Raw genomic sequence first — 19,234 nt, 5'->3', positions numbered from 1 at the left:
GCCACACCGCCGCTGCCCCCTCCCCTTTCTCCCGCCCACCTCGACGCGCCCTGGCAACGCGCGTGCGCGTTCCCCGGCCGCCTCCACCGCGCCTGCGCCGACATGGCGGCGCCCAGCGCGGCTCCGGCCCCCTTGCTCCTGGCGGCCGCCATGTTGGCGGCGGCCGGATGTTGATGCCGTGAGGGAGCCATGGCGGCGCGGCCCGGCGGGGCCGGCGAGCGGCGGCGGCGGGTGGAGGAGCTGAGCGCGGCGCTGCGGGGCCGCCTGGGGCCCTACGAGCCGCTGCTGAGCTCCGTGCAGGCCGCGCTCGTGTGGGAGCGGCCGGGCCGCAGCGCCCTGTGGTGGGCGGCGGCGCACGGCCTCTTCTGGTGAGCGGCCCCCGGGGACCGCGGGGGGCGGGCAGGGCCCAACCGGGCGGCGGCGGCGGCTCCCGGGGGGAGGCTTCGAGCCCTGCTGGGCCCTGACGGGGTGGGGAGAGCCGGGGGGGGCGCTGAGGTGGTTTGGTGCGCGTGGGGCCCTGGCAGCAAGCCCCAGGGGGGGCAAGGGGCTGGGGCGAGGGGGGCAAGGGGCTGGGGCGAGGGGGGCAAGGGGCTGGGGCAGGGGGGCAGCCCCGAAACCCCCGGGCAGAGCCCCCGAAACCCCTGGGCAGGGCCCCCAAAGGCCCAGGCAGAGCCCCCAAAGCCCCGGGCGGGGCCCCCAAAGCCCTGGGCAGAGCCCCCAAAACCCTCGGCAGGGCCCCCCAAACCTCGGGCAGAGCCCCAAAAGCCCCGGGCAGGGTCCTTGAAACCCCAGGCAGAGCCTCAAAACCCCGGGCCGAGCCCCTCGGTGCTGTAGGGGTGTGCTCTGTGCCCCCCAGCCCTGCCCCTCGCAGGGTTTGGGGAGCGCTGCCTCCTCCTCAGAGCCCTTCCCAGAGCCGGCCGGTTACGGTTTGGGGTTTGGGCTGCGAGCCGAGCTGCTAGGCGAATGAACAGCTTGACTTTGTGACCTGTTTCTGCGTACAACAAGTGCTGGAAGCGCTGAGCTCTGCTTTAGCTTTGTCCCTCTCAGCATGTTTTCCTCACTATCTAAAAGCGTAAAAGCAGCCAGCAGAAATTAAGCTGTTAGGCGGACAGCAGAGGAAGGGCAGCAGGCTCTGCTCGCCTCTGGCAGGTGAGCTGTAAACGAGGGTGGTTGTGCTAGAAATGACACAAGCTCGTGTTTTTACAGCTCCATAAAACATTCTCAAGGCAGCTGCGAGATAAGCTCCTGGCCCAGGCAGCGCGGGCAGGCTGAATGCTGGCTGATTACTGCTTGCTTACTTCTCTCTTGCTGTAGCTGTTACCAAGTTTTGAGGGTGGTTTGTGCCTCCTTTCGTATGCGTCGTGCAGATCTTGCTGGTTATTTACCTGTTCGTTTCTTCCCCGTAGGTTCTTTGCTCTGACTTCTCTTCGACTGGTGTTCCTGGTTGCGTTCACTCTTATTGTAGTAGTTTGCATAGATCAGTGGAAGAACAGAATCTGGCCTGAAATTGGAGGTAAGTTGCAACGTTTTAGTTAATACCAGAAAACTAAGTACTGTTTGTAGATCGGGAGTATGCAGCGTTTGGAGCGAAATAGGTAAAATCCAGAATTTGGAGTGAAATAGGTAAAATCCAGGGCTTTTTTCTTTTGTCAGTCTGGAAGCAGCCAAGAATGCTGTAGGCACATTCTTCCTGGAGTTGCTCTGGGAAGTCCTAACCTATGTAAATAATAAGAGTTTTTTTTTTTTGCCAGTGTCTCATAACCTTCAGAGTTTCCCCTTCTGTTTTGCTCTGTAGAGACTTGAGATTTTTTAACACGTTATGAAGTAGCCCACTTGTTTGTGACACTTCTGTTTGCGGGATGTCTCCCCAGCCTCTTGTTCGCCCGTCAGGTGTGGTTTTATGGCGTGTTGAAATATTAGCCGGTTTGGGCTTTTGTCTTCTCTGTCTAATTTTAGTGAAGCACAAACTAATCTTGAGTTACAAGGAAATTACCTCCGCAACTTGTGTTTGTATGGAATATTCTGCTAAGAGAAGAACTCTAGAATAAAGGGAGCATTTCACTAAATGGTAATGTTTGAAACAGCTGGTGTGTGTGAATTAGGGCAGGTGTTGAAGCAGTGATTCATCTTCTAAGCATTCGATATAGAAGCGAGACATTTCAGTTTCGAAAATTCAATATAAAAGCAAGCGTTTATGGAATACATCTGGATTTCTCCTCAGATTCGGTAATAAATCAGCTTCATGCTTTAGGACAAAGCTGAGTCCCAGCCTTGCCTACAAAGTAGAGAATTCATTAAAGGGAGAGGCATCTTAACGGCTGTTAATTAAATTAGTCTTAAGCTTTCAGGGAAAAAAGCAGCTCTTTTTCTCATTTGTAATATTAATATACTCATGAATAATACCAATCCTAGCAGGATTTTGTTGCTTTTGCCTGGTCAGATGGCTTTTGAAGCAGTGTGTGTGGTTTGCATGCTCCCGGAGAGAGTTCTGTAACTAATGAGCAGGTTCTACCCCAGCTTTTGTGCCTCAGCCTGGATTCTGCGTAGTTCTTTGGAAGCTGTTAAAGCTTCGCTCGGTTCCTGCCATCAGCTTTCTGCAGGCTTTATAACTGAAGTGCTCTTACTGGTGAGGGGAGTGTGGAGAGTTATCTGCCCGCCTCCCACATAACCTTGATTTAAACTCGTCAGGAGAACTGGTGCATCCCTGGGTCACTTTTCAAATCCCAGCCTGGGTGAGAAAATATCAGAATGCTTAAATCTGATGCCTCCGAACAAGCAAGCTGTTTGTCCTTCGCCTTCTGGGTGTGTGCAGGGGAAGGGAGGGAGATAAAAGTGGTATTTTGTGCAAATACCTGTTGCTGCAACCAGAGCAGCCTTCCAGGTGCTGTCCGACAAGTCTGAGGAGCAGCAAGGAGGCTCTCTTGCAGTCTTGTACCGTCACAGTACAAATCCAGAATGTGTTACGGAGTGATGCGCCTCCAGTTCTTAACAGTTAGTGTCTTTTCCAGGCATCTCCCAACTCATTAAAGCTTTACTTAAATCCCAAGAGCTAAGCATTCTTGTGGCAAATTCCTTGCAACTAACGTCCTGTCTGTTCTTAATATTTTAGTGGCAAGACCTGACGACTTAGACAATGAGAGGTAGGAAACTAATTGAATCCTCTGCTCTTTGGTACTTTGCTGTGATCCCGTGTGATGATTACCTGCACGTGCTTGCAATGCTGGCTTCTTAGAGAGGAAGGAAGGGGAGCAGGGAGCTGCTTGATGGAGTGAGGACAGAGCCCTCCGTCGTGCCGTTGTGACAAGTTCCTGACTTGCCCAAGCCATTAGGTTACACTTAATCTCCGCCTGCTTGAGCGTTGTAAAACTTCCACCGCCCCTTCCCCTTGCACCCCCGAGTTGGAGGTGCTGCCTGAAAACCAATTCCTTTTGTACGGGTCTCCAGTAGTAGGAAAACAACCGGGGTTTTTGTTGGAAACAGAGAAATCTTCTGAGAGTAGACCTGGGACGTTTAAAGAGGCATTTCCCAGAAGCTGTTCCTGCATAGCTCTGATCTGACTGCAGCTTTAATAATGGTGGGTTGAGAAATGTTTGGGTGTTGCCGTACTAATAACGCCTTCCTCTCTCTGGCACACCTTCCTGCCTGCTTGTGCTGCCCAGCCACACGTGGATGCTCAGCTCTTGATTAAATCACTTGAGCTGTTGCCAGATAAGTTTGTTTGTTTGCTGCGAGAGGCCCAAATACAAAAGGAATTGCTATCCCTAAGCATCAGGCGCCCGTGACTAGCAGTTAAGAAGCACTAATAGAACCCGCCAAAGATAATACCTCCAAAGTAACCGAACGCATTAAGTAAGGCACAAGGCTGCTCGGAAACCTCATGCTGAATTTTTGGGGGTTGCCGTTGACCGAGTCGATGCAGAGAAAGCAGGCGGCTGCGCTTGATTTGCTTCTGCCGTGCCCCTTCCCTCCGGTAGTGTGGAAACTCTAGCCTAAGACGACAGGTTGAATGACTCAAATCGCTGCTCCTCAGCTGCCGTGGGAGAACGGAGATACCTGCAGAAGGGGGCGCAGAACGCCACTTTTGGCAGGGCGCTGTTCTGAGAGGCAGGCAGACACTCACCTCTAGAGCCGAGCAGCTGGGAGAGGAGAAAGTGGTATTACAGCAAACGTTTGTGACGAGGGACGTCTGCCCTGAATCCGATGCAGTAATGTCTGTTGCTGATTTTTTTCCCTTCACCGCAGCTGGGGATACGTCCACCCTCGGCTGCTCGGAGTGCCGGAACTTTGTCACCATTTGGCTGAAGGATGGGTGACTGGGACCAACTTCTTAAATAACCTCTTCGTTTTCAAGAGGCAAAGCCCTGGCAAGGTGAGAATGTACAGACGCTAGCAAATGACATCGTTGTCCAGCCTCTGCTGCTATCCTTTTGTGATGGCATCCAGCGCTGGCTGAACGCGTTCCAAACAGGGGAGGTTACCGTGGGAAGTCTCCCGGCTTGGCATGGCTGTGAAGCGGTGGAGAGGAATAGAAAGCGCAGGCAGCATGATCGTGTGGAGGAGGGAGGAGAAAACAAGCGTTGGCATGTTGGTTGCGCTAGTGAAGCGGAAATAGAGCTGCTCCTTCTGTAGGTTTCTAGCTTTTTAAAGTGTCTGTCAAATGCATCACCCTCATTGGATTTTAACAGGCAGAAAAGGTGTCATTTTGTTTCCGAGGCTTATGCAACGAGGAACCTGTAACTGTATTTGTGTTGTTCACTGTGCAAGAGTTCTGTCTCCTTCAGTCCCTTCCTCGCTTTTAGCATACCCGCTTCGGGAAGCTCCCTGTAATCCCAAGCGAGAAACTTTGCTGGGCCTATGGCTCTGAAGGCAGATACTCCCTGAATCTGTTCTAGTCCTGGAACGGGGCAGCGCTAGGAAGGCGTGGCTGTTGTTAAATTACAGCTTTAGCTAGAATTCTGCCGGGAGCAAGATGGTCAAGAAGTGAGTGGTTCCATTGCTTAACCCTGGAAACTCACCGTCTCCCATGTCTCCAGTTTTGCCTTCTAGTCTGTGGAGTCTTTACTTTCCTGGCTGTTCTGGGCCGGTATGTCCCTGGACTCCTGCTCTCATACTTGCTGTGTAAGTAGAAGATCCCTGTGCCAAATACAGACTTGAAAATGAAAAAGGGGTAGAAACGAGTAGGGTCTGATTGTCTGAGGAGTAGGGCTCTGCTCCAAAGAGAGCAGCAACCATTCCCGCTCCAAAGGAAGGGTCACGTTAATGGCTTTAAAATTTAAAATAATACGTTCTGCCGAGAACGTGGTGGTTCCTGTCCAGGACTCTAAGGTCTCTGGTCCGGACAGAACATGTTGGAGCGGTCATTAACGGCAGATCTGAGCACTGAAAGGTTGGCCTCTCCGTTTTGGTACGTTGGCAGAGGTGATTGCACCAGCTCTGAAGCAGCATAACCTTCAGTACCCAGATCTTGCTCTCTGGATATGTGTGATCCTGCGTCACAACACGGGCAAGGTGTTTGACCGTACAGACTTCTCATCGGCCTTCCCTCTTCCCTCAGTGCTCTTCGTCCTGCTGTGGCCCCTGGCTGTGTACCACAGGCTGGGGCACCGCGTGTACCTGAAGCTGGAGCCAGCTCTGCAGCGGCTGGATTTCAGTGTTCGAGGCTACATGATATCAAAACAGCGGGAGAAGCAGCGTAAGTTTCTAGAGGGTGTTTCTGGCCCTTCAGACGCCGATGCTTGGTACCTGAACCCATCTGTAAAGCCAGCCTCTGGTCGTGGAGCGGGATAGCCCTGCACGTCTCGCGTGGCAGTCGCTCCGCTTCCCTTGGCAAATACTTGCGAGTACTTCGGGGGGGAAGCGAGGCAGCTCTGCCTCCACGGGAGTCTGCCAGTGAGCGCACGGTGTGAGCTCTTCGTGGTGCTGAGCTGCGCCACTTCTCAGCTGTCAGAACCGTGACGCGGAACTATTGCAGTTCTGCCGAGTCCTTCCTCTTTTCAGTGCAAGGTTGCTGCTAAGCGTGTTCATCTCAGCAAAGGGCCTGCAGCAGCCCAAGTCAGAAATGATCCCGCTGCTCTGTTGAGGAACCGAGTATGCTGTGTTATGTCCGAGCCTGGCAATTTATTTATTTATTTGTTTTCTTGCTGTAAGATCTCTGTCCTAACAGCAATAATAAGCTTCGACTCTGGTTTCTGGCAGTGCGTCACCGATCCCTTAATCAGGAGGGCACGGATGATGGGAGTGACAGTGAAGAGGAGCTTGCCGCTTTCTGCCCCAAGGTAATGAACTGTCCATGAAGGTTCTGGGTACTGCGGGTGTCCAGAACTGCTCGTACCAACTGCAGTCTCCTAGGCTAGGCAGTAACGTGTGAAACGAGCCTCAGACACCAGCCTCCCATGAGGACTGGGTTTAACTGGCAGCCACCGGATCACGGCACAGGAATTAGCGTTCCCAGTATTTAATGTTTTCTATTTTATCTCCTGTTTCAAAGCTGGACGACTCCGTGGTTGCCAAGGAACTCACCATCTCTGACTCGGAGCATTCAGATGCTGAGGTTTCCTACACTGAGAACGGGATGTTTAACCTCTCAAGGGGCCAGACTCCACTGACGGAGGGATCGGAAGGTGAGAGGAAACTGGCGGCTCCTCAGAGGTGTGGAATGCCGAGCAGGCACCGGTGTGACAGGACGGAGGGAGGCCGTGCATCCCCTTCTGTCCTTGAGGTCTAGCTGTTTGATGTCTGTTGCTGGCCAAGACAAGATGAAACTACCTGTTTTTTCAGAGCGGAGCTTCCTTCTTAATTCCTGTGGTGCTTTGGTAGAGCAATTTCGGCTGCTCTTCAAGGGCAGATCCGGCTCTACCAGCCTTTGACCGCAGGGATACGTGTTGCAGCACAGCCTCTGTCACCGTGACCGACCTGTCCCTCTGGTCATGTCATTATAGCACAGACACGACCAGCTCGTCCTGTCCGCGACCCTTCCGCACCCCCTGCTTATCTGCTGAGCGAGCGAGCGGGTGCTTTCCTCTTGGTCAGCACCTGCATTCCTTGAGAGTGAGCTGGGAGGTAGGCAGGCACCCAGAATAGCTATGTGAGGGGGAGATTAAAGAGAGCTCCATGTGGAGATGATAGGAGACAGTCTGTCTTGGTGAGGGAACGGCCCAGATTTTGAGTGCTGTGCCGTCCTTGCCTGCAGGGCGTTTGGCATGTGCTGTGTATTTAAAAGACTCTCTCCTCTTCTAGACCTGGATGGTCACAGTGACCCAGAAGAATCTTTCGCCAGGGACCTCCCCGACTTCCCTTCCATCAACCCAGAAGCGACTGGCCTAGACGACGAAGACGACACCAGCATTGGGATCCCAAGTCTGGCTTACCGCCCGCAAGGGACGGGAGAGCTGCATTTCCCTTATTACCAGGAAGAAGCCGCCGCACTGCCGTCTGTACAGAATCTCACTGACAACATAGCCGGGTTTGTCACCAGAGGGATGATACAGCTCGCGCTGTCAGGAACCGCTCAGCCAGGCTCTTCGCACAGTGACAATCCCCAAAGAGGTGCAAAGACTTACCTCAGGACGGCCAGCTCGGACTTGGACACTGACGCGGAAGGGGATGACTTTGAACTGCTGGATCAGTCTGAGCTGAACCAGCTGGATCCTGCTGGCTCGCGGGGCCAGTAAGCAATCACATCCCCTCCTTTCTGGTTTTCCGTTGTGCGTCGTGGAGGGGAATCCTGGAAGGAAAAAGCATTGCACAGTTCTCTAGATTGTCTCCCGTGTGAGCGCGAGTGATACGACAACCAGTCCTGGCTGGGAACACCACTGTGACCCGTGACTCTGTAGCCTCGCTTGGATTTTAAAATAAACCACGCCGGTAATTCGTAGGGAAAAGGTGTTGATGTGATGGCTCCACAATCACCCATGCGTTGCCCTGCAGTGTCTGCCAGGACGCTGCTTGCTCCAAATTTCCTCACCTAAGACAATAAATCTGGTGTCTGCAGCCTGGAGACCACGAATCAGACTTGAATTAGCGTCACTGAGAACAATCTGGAAGCCGACCTTCCGGGGCTGATACACGACAAGGTGAACGGGACTGGTTTCCCCTCAGACTTTGTGTCTAGGACTTAATGCTGTTCTGTCTTTACGACGACCCTTTCCTGCTCCTAAAATGTGCACAGAAACCCCGATTCTTCTCTCCCAGCAATATCCAGCTCTGGGTAGAAACAAACACCTTGCTCCTCTCGTGGACGTGATGGCGTACGGCCACAAATGTTTGTACTCGTAACGACCACTCATCTCCAGCTCAAGCTTTCTAGTGATGCTATTTTGTAAGAGACATAATGGCAATAAGACATCTACTGTGATGACTAGAGTCCCGCAAAGAACATCTACGTGTGGCAGCTGTCCTTGTGTTGCTTTCTTAAAATACCGGACTAACAATTTACTAAAAATCCCCCGTGTTATCCCCGAACACGTTCGGCATGGACGGTAGCAATACTACATTTCCCCTGACACTGCCTCGTAGGGAACGGCTAGGGAGAGGTTTTCTGGAGGAGGGAAGAAGGAGAGCTGGCCTGCTCGGCCACTTTTGTTCTGGGCCCCTTTCACAGCTTTGTGTAGCTGGGAACCTGCCGGTAGGAATCGAGCCGAGTGACTGAAGAGCTTGTAGCTGCTGCGGGCACTTAAACAAACCAGCAACCTGTAGGGGAGAGACGTTCTGTAAGCTGGATGGCCCGAGCCTTCCAGCCCCTTCCGAGTCACTGAGCTTTCCCATTGCTTTTTCTAAGCCATAACAAACTGATACAGATCACATTTGTGCAGCGAACAACTTACCTCTTCAGGGAAACTCCCACGGATGTGCTTCTTTTTGTCTAAATCTGCTTGCCTGAAAGTGTTGGCCGTACAGATGCTTAGACTGTCTTGAATTAAGGAGGCATGGGTAAGGTGGAGGCTTTATTAATTTTATACTAGCGTAAATCTTTGTCTTGGCCTTGCAAGGACAAGCTGTCACCTGGTAAAATGTCAGCCTACTTTGGGATCTGAAGTAAAGAGCCTGTCACAAACCACTAGGAGAGCTGGGTGATGCCGAACGACCAAGTCTGTGTGTTACACGTGCACTCAACACTTTGAAATCCAGTTCTTGTTCCATCTTGGGATCCCCGAGTTCCCTGGGAGGCGCTGGCTGCTCTCCAGCCTCCTCTCATCCCTCCTGCCTGGCGGTGGCTGGGGCCGGTACCTGGCCGCCTTGGTCAGCTCCGTCACCTCCGCATCGGCCCTTGGTTTCTTTTTCTTTTGCCTCAGGGGCTCTACAAGAGCGGAGTTGTCGGGTGTCCCAGCTTTCCGGGGGGCAGTGGCAGAACAAGCCCCTCACTGGCACTTTCTGTAGCCTGAAGCCGTTGGGTCTGGGCCCGCAACCGGAGCCTGGTGCCGTGCGGCTGCCTTACTGCCCCGTGGGCTTTTTGGCGAAGCAAGCTTAATTTTATCTAGCGGATCAGCAGAGCTGGGCTTGTTAAACGCGCCAAGAACCCCGATGTTTAGGAGGAGCTGCAGAGCCTCTGGCACACAGCTTGCCAAGGGCCGTGGTGGTTTCAGCTCAGAAGGCCCGTGCTACCTACACGGTTCTCAAAAGGATTTTTTTTTTCCTTGTGAAACCGCCCCATATTGGGTGAGTTACAGCTAAAGGCGTGCAGCAAGGAGGGATTTCCATTCGCTGGACCGCTTTTATTTGCCTTCGGGGTGGCGGGGCAGGGGCTGGGAGCCCGCAGCCTGTTTGGGGGAGCTCTGGGGTCCTGCGTTCCTCCCCTGGCATCAAGCCCTTCGTTGCCACTCACGAACCGGGGGGGGCAGGAGGGGAGCTGGGCTGGCCGTGCCCGGCCTTTGTGGCCACCAGGCAGGGCCCTGGCACGGAGCTCCGGCTGCTGGGCGTTTTTGGGGCCGTGGGGCTGGTTTGGGGGCCATTTGGGGGGCTCTGTCCCTCGGGTGGGGCCATTTTGGGGGCTGTTTTATGGGGATTTTTCAGTTTTGTGGGGCTGTTTTGGGGGAATTTTTCAGTTTTCTGGGGCTGTTTTGGAGCGGTGTCCCCCTGGTGGGGCTGTTTTGGGGCCGTGTCCCCCCACTGGGGCCGGTTTTGGGGCCGTATCCTCCGGTGGGACAGTGCCCTCCGCTGGGGCCGTTTCTTGGGGTCATGTTCCTGGTGGGACCGCTTGTGGGGCCGAGTCCCAGCGGCCCACGTTCCCTTTTCGCAGCACCCCCTTCCTAAATGACGTTTTTCAGGGCAAACCGCCCCAAAACGGGCTGCCTGAGGGAGCCTCGACGCCCCCTCCCCACACACACACACACCACGTGACCCGGCGCCACACAACCCGCGCAGCCCCGCCCCCTCCCACTTCGGGGCGTGGCTTCGCTTCCCTCATCCAATCGCCGTCGCCTCCCCTCATCGTCCTCCCGTTCCGATTGGCTGCAAGCGTCGGGGGGTGGTTCGCGCGTCTCGCCGGAAGCGCGTCATTTCGTCGGCGGGCAGCGGAGGAGGAGGATGAGCAAGGGGCGGGAGGGCCCCGCGGCGGGCGGTGAGGGCCGGCGGGGCCGGGGGGCGCCCGGAGGGGCTGGGGCTGCCCGCGGTGACCGCGCCGCTGTCCCCCAGGAGCCGCCGCCGTCCTGCTTCGGTACCTGCGGGAGCAGAACCGGCCTTACAGCGCCCAGGACGCTTTCGGGAACCTGCAGCGGGAGCACGGGCTGGGCAAGGCGGTGAGCGGGCCGGGCCGGGCCGGGCCGGGCGGGGAGCGGGGCCCGGGGCCCTGCTGACCGCACACCTCCCTCAGGCCGTGGTGAAGGCACTGGAGCAGCTGGCACAGCAGGGCCGCATCCGCGAGAAGGCGTACGGCAAGCAGAAGGTTTACTTCGCCGACCAGGTGAGCGCCGGGCCGGCCCCAGCCCCCCCCCCGGGCTCCTCCTCACCCCGGCCCGGCTGAGCTCCTGCCGCTTTCCCCCCTCTCCCCCTTCCAGGAGCAGCTCCCGGCCGCCAGCGATGCGGAGCTGCGAGGGCTGGACGGGGAGATCGCGGCTCTGTCGGCCCAGGTGCAGGCGCTGCAGCAGGGCTGCCGGCAGCTGGAAGCGGGTGAGGGCTCCCGGCACGGCCCTGGTACCGGCCGGGCGGCCTGCGGGGCCGGGCGGCAGCTGGGAGCTGGCTGCCGCTCCCGCCCGGTGATCGATCGGCGTCCCCTCGCAGAGCTGAGGGAGCTGAGCGGCTCCATGACGACACCCGAGATGGCCCGGGAGGTCGAGGAGCTGAGGAAGGACTGCACCGGTTACGCGGACAAGCTGGAGAGGATCAAGTCTGCCACCAACCACGTCACGCCGGAGGAAAAAGAGAAGGTAAAAAGGGGGCTGGGGCTGAGCAGAGCTGGGGCCAGGCGTACCAAACGCGTGGCTGCGTTACCCTGCTCCCCGGCCTGACTCGCCCCAGGACGCCAGCGGTGCTCCTGCATGGGCTCTGCACAGCCCACGTGCACGTCTTGAAAACGCGTCCCTTAGAGAGATCTTGAAGTAGCCTCAGCTCTTTCTCCATTGCAAAGCTTTGCTTCAGGCAGTCCCCAGGCACTTTATTGATTCAGCCTGTTCCTCTCTCTCGTGAGCTGTCGCAAGGCGCGGTTCATGTCCCAGTAAGGGCTGCGAGTCGCTCCTGCTGCCAGAAACCCCTCTGGCCGTAGCCCAGATGTACGGCGTCCTTAGAACTAGACATTTCCCAGCTTTGGGCTTACAGAGGGTCCGCAGGGTGGCTCCTGGCTGGGTTGTTCTCACTTTGCCTTGCTCTTGGCAGGTGTGCAGTGAGCAGAGGCTGTACTGTAAGGAGTGGCGGAAGAGGAAGCGGATGGTAAGGCTCTGCAGTGAACGCAGGGTGGGTGGGCAGCTCCGGCGGGGGGCAGCAGGGGCAGTGACAGCCCCACGGGGACACAGCTGCCCGTAGGGACAGGCGCAGTCGGCGGAATTGCTCGGCAAGCGTTCTGTGAGCTGTGACGCAGATCGTGGGGACTTCAGGCAAACACTGTGACTATTAAAGGCGCTCTGTGCTCACTGCCGAGTGCCACCCAGGCTTGGTAAGGACTGATGTGTATCAAGAGCCCCTTGGGAAGGCCATGTCAGTGAAATTCCTAAGTAAGAAACGTCTTTGAACGTTCTGGTTCTTCTTGTGGAAACAAAACGAAATGCTCTTTGCATCAGAAAGAGCAAACCTGACCGAACGTCTCTGTCCTGCCAGGCGACCGAGCTGCTCGACGCCATCCTGGAGGGGTACCCCAAAAGCAAGAAGCAGTTCTTCGTAAGTCCCGGAGCCTGGCTCTGCCCTGGGGGGGGGCCGTGCCCGCTGTGCCAGCGGCACCCATCCTGCCGCGAGCCCCCTTTGTCCTTGCACAGGAGGAAGTTGGCATAGAAACGGACGAGGACCACAACGTCACCCTGCCAGCAGCGGTGTGAGGTGCTGAGGGAGGGAGGCCTTCGCTCCAGGGAACAGAACTTGCTGCTGAAACTCAGCTGCTGGTTTGGGGCTTTTGTTTTTTTTTGCAGGGCTTGGGCTTGTCCCACATCTTTTGTATGCGTTTGTTTTAAAAGCTTTGCCCCTGCTAGGGTGGTTGGAACGGTTAACTCAGCACCGAGCCCTTTCCCTTTCTCCCTTGCCGAGGGAATGCCATTTTTTTCTTACCCTTCAGCCCCGTGTCCTGTTGAGGTCAGGTGTCTTCACGGGGCTGTGGCCAGGAAGGTGGAACTGCACTGTTTTGGAGGCTGTGGTGTTGTAGCAAGAAGAGGAAGCCTGGTACAGGTGAATGAACTGGTTTTGGTTTTGGCTGCAGCGCCTCTAGCACGAGTTCAGCAAACTGAACTGCAGGGGGCGGCTTCCCAGGGTGTGTACGGAGCTGTACACGAGACTAGGCTTCATTAAACACCATCCTTTTGTTTCAGACGTGCTTTGTGTGGTGTCTTCTCTGTTCAAAGGGCCGCAGGGCCACCCTTGGACGTGGCCCTGGGTGCAGCACCCCTGCCTGGGGGGGGAAGGAGAGAGCCAGGAGGGTGCTTCTGCCCTGGAAAGCTGAGCCACAGCTGCTGTGGGAGGGCTGGGCTTCCAGAACCTATGTGTCCTTCTCTTACCTGCTCCAGGGAAAGGCTCCAGGAACCCAGCCCCAAGAAATTAAAGCAGAGACGTCGTTAAAACATCCAGCAAAATTTATTTAATTACTTCTCTAATCATAGAAAAATAGGGCAGGTCTGTAAAAATCCACGTCCTCCTCGCGGGGCAGGAGGGCGATTGAAGCTCGAGGGATTTCAGCTGTGCCACCTGGCAGCGGCCCAGGCTGTCAGCCCCCAGCGGCGCCTTTCCTCCCTCACAAAGCAACATTTGCCAGGGACGCGTCTGCCCCTGCGTTACCAACTACGTGCATCACCACAAGGCTCAGCTCCTCGGGGGCTTCTATTGCTTTGTATTAAAAAGAACACCCAACCGAGGGGTCTGAGGCAAAAATCTTGGATAAAAATTAACCCCCGGAAAGGCTCCGCTTGACTTGAGCCAGGTAGAAGCAGGAGCTTGAACAATCTCAAGCTGCAGCGCTCCGACCAAGCAACCTGGAGCTGAGGAACAGCATCACAGGGGGAAAGCCCCCGTAAAATAGCTGCTGCTGCAGGAGGGAGTAGCAAGAACATGATTACTGAGAACAAACCCTGCTGCAGGTGGAGGGGGGGGGTCCAACAACCCCCCGTGAGCCGCAAACGGCTCCTGTGCTGCTCCACCCGGTGCGTGTGGTGGCTACGGCCACGAGCGTGCCGACAGCAGCAGCGTGCGACACGTTAAAACATCGTCCCGGCAAGCGTTTGTCTGCAAAACTGACATCGAGAGGGCTTCACAATGATTTCAGGGATTTATGAAATAAAATCACGGCTGGTTATGTGTGTGTATGTATAAAAAAACAAAACAAACAAAAAAAAACAAACCACTGTAGTTCTAAGGGGGAGCTGTGAGAGCTCCCGGCAGCACAGGGCTGCAGCTACTGGGCTACCTTCCTGATCGGTACGGCCACGTCCCGACCTGAAGCGAGATGAAGCCAGGCACATCTCAACGAGCACAAGCAGGAAAAGACCGCAGAGAAATTTCGCTCCCTTCTCCCTTTCCGGGGTTTTATGGCTACAAAGAGAGGTCAGGCCAGCGAGGCCCCGGCGCGCTCCTCCAGCGCTAGGAGAGCTCCCGGCTGCTCGCCGCGAGCACGGCCCTGGCAGCGAGGGGCTGATCCTTCCTTCAGTTCCCCAAAGCATCTACGCAAGCCAAGAGCAGCCTCTTGCCCTTCTGAGGGCTGCTCAGGAGAGGAGGGCTGCAGGGAGAGCCTGCAGCTGTGGAACCCGCCTCCTAGTCCACGTCAAAACAGCTTTTAGCATGCCTGCTTTTTTCATTTCCCTTCTCCCAGGGTCAAAAGGGTTTTTAGCACAGGCCTGAGGTTACGGAGCAGCGCTGTTCTGCCAGCCGAGCTGTGGCTGGGGAGAGTCCGTGGCACAGGCAAAGCCAACCACGCCACGCCTGCCTGAACTAAGGACTCTCTGGTGTCTGAAAAAGACACGTTCAAAACACTTTTTCCTTTTTTCCCTTTGCGAAGTCCCTAGAAGTATTTGGTAACATCAGCTGTGACAGTACCTGTGGAGCAGAGCTGTTTGCACAGCCTCGTTTTTGGTTCTGTAGTCGCAATAAATAATCGGAGAAGCTTTAGGAACAGCCCCGAGGGACACGGCCCAGCCTCTCCCGGCGTCCGTCACCCGGGCAGGAGGCGCCCAGCTCCGGCAGGGGTCGAGGAGGCGGCAGACCCGGAGCCGCCGGCGAGGGAAGGCTCAGTACAGCTGGCTCTTCAGTTGGTGCAGGACCCCGATGACAACGTCCCGGAGGGTCTGGGGCAGAGAGGAGACACGGTGAGCTGTTGCAGGGGAGGAGCAGCCCTTCCCTGGCGAGCCGCTCCTGCTAAAAATCCCCGTCGTGGGGCACAGGTGGTGCCGCAGGGCACGGCACCTGCACGGAAGTGATCACACCTCCGTGGTCCTGGGCTGCAGGGACTCAGCACAACAAGGACCTGGCCCTGCCTGCGTGCCTCGTCACCCCCCCTTGAAGGCTTCTTAATTCCCAGCAAACCTTTGGGTGTCTTAAGGATGTGCTGGGGAACGAGCAGGACCCCTCCTGAAGTGTTTTACAGGGGCCAGCTTCCAGCCCCAAGCCAGCCCAGCAGCTGGGATCGCACAGTCACAGAACCACTAGGGCTGGAAAAGCCCTCCAAGATCCTCTGGTCCGAGCGTCCCCTAAACCAGCGTCACCACCACGCCCTGTCCCCAAGCACCACGTCCAACCTTTCCCTGCACACCCCCAGGGACGGGGACGCCGCCACCTCCCTGGGCAACCCGTCCCAACGCCTAGCTGCTCTTCCTGAGAAGAAACGTCTCCTAACGCCCCCCCCGACCACCACCTCCCGTTCTCCGCCGTGCCCCAGCCCGGTGCTGGTCCCCCTCTGCCCTTCCTGAAGCCCCAGGGGGAAGGGAAAGCCCTGAGCTCCGGCCGGGTGCAGACGCACACCACGTCCTCTGCCCCGTCTGCGCCTCCCCGCCCCGTGCTCACCTGGGGCTTGCAGTGCTCCTCAATCCAGCTGAAGACACACGCCGAGAGCTCCTGGAAGCTCGTGACCGAGATGGAGGCGTTGAAGGACTGGAAGAGGGAATCCATGATGCCTTGGAAAACGTTGAACTTCATCTGGTCGGAGATCTGGTCCTTCCCCTCGTTGGGGTTGTCCTGATGAGCTTTCACGATCTGCTCGTAGTTCCTGCAAGGAGCCAGGAGCCCCGCGCTCAGCCCCGCTGAGCTGCAGCCCCGGACACGACCGCGAGGCTGCGCAAGGTCCTGCGAGTGAATAAACTCTGGGGAGCTGCAGCCTCCCTGACGCAGGGAGCAGATTCAGTTTTGGCCTCGGATCCACTTGAGATACAACCCCACCCATCGGCCTGAGACAGACTAACGAGCCCCTAACGAGGAGTGACGGCAGCGGGGAGGCACAGGATTGGTACCCCGGGTGCTGAGCTGCCCGGGGAGCACCAAAGGAGCCTCGCAAGGACAGGGGAGAAAAGCAGCAGGCAGGAGAGGGCGGCGACCACGCAGCTCTTTGCTTACACTTTCATGATCTTCAAGGCCATCACCTCTTTCCTGAGGATAGAAACTTCCTCTTCTTGCTTCTTCTTTTCCTTGTGCAGGAACTGGATGTAGTCAATGGCTGAGCGAGAAACCACAGCGCGAGGCGTTGGGAGCACGCACGACCCCCTGAGGCCCCCAAAAACAGCGGCAGACCCGTGTCTGGGCACCATCAGCTCCCGGCCACCCTCATTCTCCTTTGGGAGGTGGAATCAGCCAGCACCTGGCCTCCCCCAGAGCGCCGCCACACCACGAGGTCCCCCCTGCGTGGCTCTGGCAGGGTGTTTTGGGGTTTGGGAGCGCCCTTTTACCCTCTCCAACCCCCCTCAGGACTCACTTTTCTGGAGGACGATGGCCTTGCTCAGCTTCTGGGAGCCGATGGAGAAGTCCTGCTGCTGGCAGGTGGGGACGATGGCCTGCAAGTCGTCGTAGCCCTTCTGCGGGGAAGCAGAGCCACGCGTTCGGGGCGTGGGGTCACACCCCGCCCCACAGCTCACGCCTTCGGGGCGTGAGGCCGGGCGTCCCGTTAACGCGGTGGTTTCACGAGGGGCCAAAGCCCAGCTCCCACCACGCAGCCAGACAGCGCCAAGGAGGTGCGCGCAGGGCTCAGGAGAGCAAATCCAGCAGCAAAAACGAGGGGAAAGGGGCCAAAAAAAAAAAAAAAAAGCAGGGTCCTGAGCGCCACAGGGCCCCGGGAAGCGCTTCGGGTTACCTTGATGGCGTCTCGCCTCTTCTGCTCCGCCTGGGTGTGCGCCCGCCTGCGCTGGTCCTTGTAGGACTCCTTGTAGGGCTCCTGGTGGTAGTCGCTGTCTTCATCGTCTGCGGGGCGACAAAAAACCGTGAGCACGTGAGCGGGGGGGGCTCGAGCCGGGCCCCCTCCTCCCGCAGCTCTGCTGTGGCCCCCCCAAGGCAGCTCGGGGACCCCCCTGGGGCGCCGCCAGCTCCCTCCACGCGAGGCTGGGCAGGAGGACGCCTGCAGATCCCCGGGGAGGGCGCCCCGAGGGGTCCAAGGGCGCTGCTGGAGCCCCCCGCGCCCCGACGCTGCCCCTGCCGCCTCCCCTCGCCTCTCGGGGTGAACGAGGGAGCTGTGAGGGAGGGCAGAGCCGGCAGTGGTGGGCAGGGAGACAGACCCCAAAACCCACCCGTGATGGGGACAGAGAAGGCACCGAATGGGGGACAGACCCCAAAAACCACCCTTGTGGGGGACAGAGGAGACAATGACCAGGGGACAGACCCCAAAACCCACCTGTGATGGGGATGGAGGAAGCAATAACTGGGGGACAGACCCCAAAACCCCCCTGTGGGGGGAATAGAGGAGGCAATAACTGGGGAAGAGCCCCCGAGATCCACCCGTGCTGGGGATGGAGGAGGCACCGACCAGGGGGCTGACCCCAAAACCCACCCGTGATGGGGACAGAGAAGACAATGACCTGGGGACAGACCCCAAAACCCAACGGTGTGGGGGACGGAGGAGACAACGACCGGGGACAGACCCCAACCCCCCCCCCCCCCATGATAGGGACGGAGAACGCACCAACCGGGAAACCGACCCCAACCCCCCCCCCCACCCATGCTGGGGACAGAATCGGAAAGAACCAGGGCCAGCCCCGGGCACCCACCCGTGTTGGGGACGGACGAGGCGCTGGTGGAGCCGATGCTGTTGGCGCGGGACACGACGCTCCCCTTGCGGGCGCAGTCCCCAAGCAGCGCTGCGAGCGAGCGGGCGGCCGGTGAGGGGCGAGGGGCGGCCACGGGCCCCCCCCCGCAGCCCCCCGCGGCCCCGGGGAGCCCCGGGCCCGGCCCAGCCGCGGCCCCAAGCCCCGGCGGCACCTACCCGAGTCCAGGCCGTTGTCACCGTAGGCGGCGTCCACCTTGGGGCGGCGGGGAGAACGCAGTGGTCAGCACAGCCGGACCGAACCGGGCCCAACCGGGACGAACCGGGACAGACCAAGTCCAACCGGGCTCAACCAGACCCAACCGAGCCCAACCAGACCGAACCGGGCTCAACCGGGACGAACTGGGCCCAACCGGACCGAACCGGGCCCAACCGGGTCAGACCGAGTCCAACCGCGCCCAGCCGGGCTCAACCGGACCCAACCGGGCTCAATCGAGCCCAACCGGACCGAACCGGGCTCAACCGGGACGAATCGGGCCCAACCGAGCTCAACCGGGCCCAACCGGGTCAGACCGAGCCCAACCGGACCCAGCCGGGCTCAACCGGGCCGAACCGAGCCGAACCGGGGCCACCCGGGACGAACCGGGCCCACCCGGGCCCCCTCGACCTCCGCTCCCCCCCCCGCCCTCTGCCCCCTGCCCCTCACCTTGACCTTTGACCCCCCGCAGCCCCGCACCGGGAAGCCCGGGCCCGGTTCCCGGTTCCCCCCCCCGCCCCCCGGGGCTCACCTTGCCCCACGAGTCCTCGGCCGCGGCCCCGGGCGGCTCCGCCATCTTCCGCCCGCCCCGGTCACGTGACCGCCGCGGGGGGCTGTGGGAAATGCAGTCCCGAGGCGCCGCCAGGGGGCGCCCGGACGGGACCGGGGGGCGGGGGGGGGCGGGGTCCCGGGTCGCTGCCCGGTGCTTGCGTAACGGCGCTGACGTCAGCGTGACGCAAGGGGCGCCGGGCCCGGGGCAGAGGCCGTCGGCCGCGGCCTTCCCTTGGCCTCGACCCCAGCGGGGGGGGCCCCGGGCACGGCCGGGGGGGGGGGTGCGGAGCGGGACCGGACCGGGACGGGGGCAGCACGGGGACGGGGACGGGAGGGGGGTGGGACAGGGGCATCGAGGGGATGGGGGCAGGGACGGGACGGGAACGGGACGGGGATGGGGGCAGCACAGGGACAGGGGACGGGGAACAGCGCGGGGATGGGGACAGCAAGGGGACAGGGACGGGACAGGGGCAGCAAGGGGATGGGGATAGGACGGGGATGGGGACAGCACAAGGACGGGACCGGGACAGGGGACAGCATGGGGACAGGATGGGGATGGGGACAGGGAGCAGCAAGGGGACAGGGGCAGCAAGGGGACAGGGATGGGACCCAGAAGGGAAACGGGCAGC

The 19,234-nt window shown here is 58.7% G+C and overlaps 3 protein-coding genes across 4 annotated transcripts; 2 read left to right on the top strand and 1 right to left on the bottom strand.

Annotated features, from left to right (window-relative positions):
• The first annotated feature begins 95 nt into the window (after window positions 1–95).
• Window positions 96–9,055, top strand: RETREG3 (reticulophagy regulator family member 3). Its single transcript, XM_083809262.1, has 9 exons — window positions 96–368; window positions 1,407–1,513; window positions 3,110–3,140; window positions 4,243–4,369; window positions 5,034–5,118; window positions 5,555–5,692; window positions 6,196–6,275; window positions 6,488–6,620; window positions 7,237–9,055. Exons 1-9 carry the CDS (start codon window positions 190–192, stop codon window positions 7,668–7,670), a joined length of 1,314 nt encoding a protein of 437 aa, XP_083665388.1. The 5' UTR covers window positions 96–189; the 3' UTR covers window positions 7,671–9,055.
• Window positions 9,056–10,442: 1,387 nt separating this feature from the next.
• Window positions 10,443–12,940, top strand: PSMC3IP (PSMC3 interacting protein). Of its 2 annotated transcripts, XM_083809264.1 has the most exons (9): window positions 10,444–10,555; window positions 10,630–10,733; window positions 10,808–10,897; window positions 10,992–11,103; window positions 11,215–11,360; window positions 11,806–11,859; window positions 12,244–12,303; window positions 12,399–12,459; window positions 12,692–12,822. In XM_083809264.1, the coding sequence occupies exons 1-8, from the start codon at window positions 10,522–10,524 to the stop codon at window positions 12,456–12,458; spliced, it is 660 nt and encodes a 219-aa protein (XP_083665390.1). In that variant the 5' UTR covers window positions 10,444–10,521; the 3' UTR covers window position 12,459; window positions 12,692–12,822. The 2 variants fall into 2 exon arrangements, with proteins under 2 accessions (XP_083665391.1, XP_083665390.1); XM_083809265.1 differs by having other exon boundaries at window positions 10,443–10,555; window positions 12,399–12,940.
• Window positions 12,941–13,184: 244 nt separating this feature from the next.
• Window positions 13,185–18,691, bottom strand: MLX (MAX dimerization protein MLX). Its single transcript, XM_083809263.1, has 8 exons — window positions 18,586–18,691; window positions 18,017–18,053; window positions 17,802–17,891; window positions 16,895–17,001; window positions 16,520–16,619; window positions 16,165–16,264; window positions 15,619–15,820; window positions 13,185–14,903 (listed from the first exon to the last, which is right to left on the bottom strand). Exons 1-8 carry the CDS (start codon window positions 18,628–18,630, stop codon window positions 14,847–14,849), a joined length of 738 nt encoding a protein of 245 aa, XP_083665389.1. The 5' UTR covers window positions 18,631–18,691; the 3' UTR covers window positions 13,185–14,846.
• Window positions 18,692–19,234: the final 543 nt, after the last annotated feature.

This window comes from Anser anser (genome assembly GCF_964211835.1).
Source record: "Anser anser genome assembly, chromosome: 23".
Taxonomy (NCBI): domain Eukaryota; kingdom Metazoa; phylum Chordata; class Aves; order Anseriformes; family Anatidae; genus Anser; species Anser anser.
Note: the sequence above shows the minus strand (reverse complement) of the source record. Positions and strands in the feature narration are given on the sequence as shown.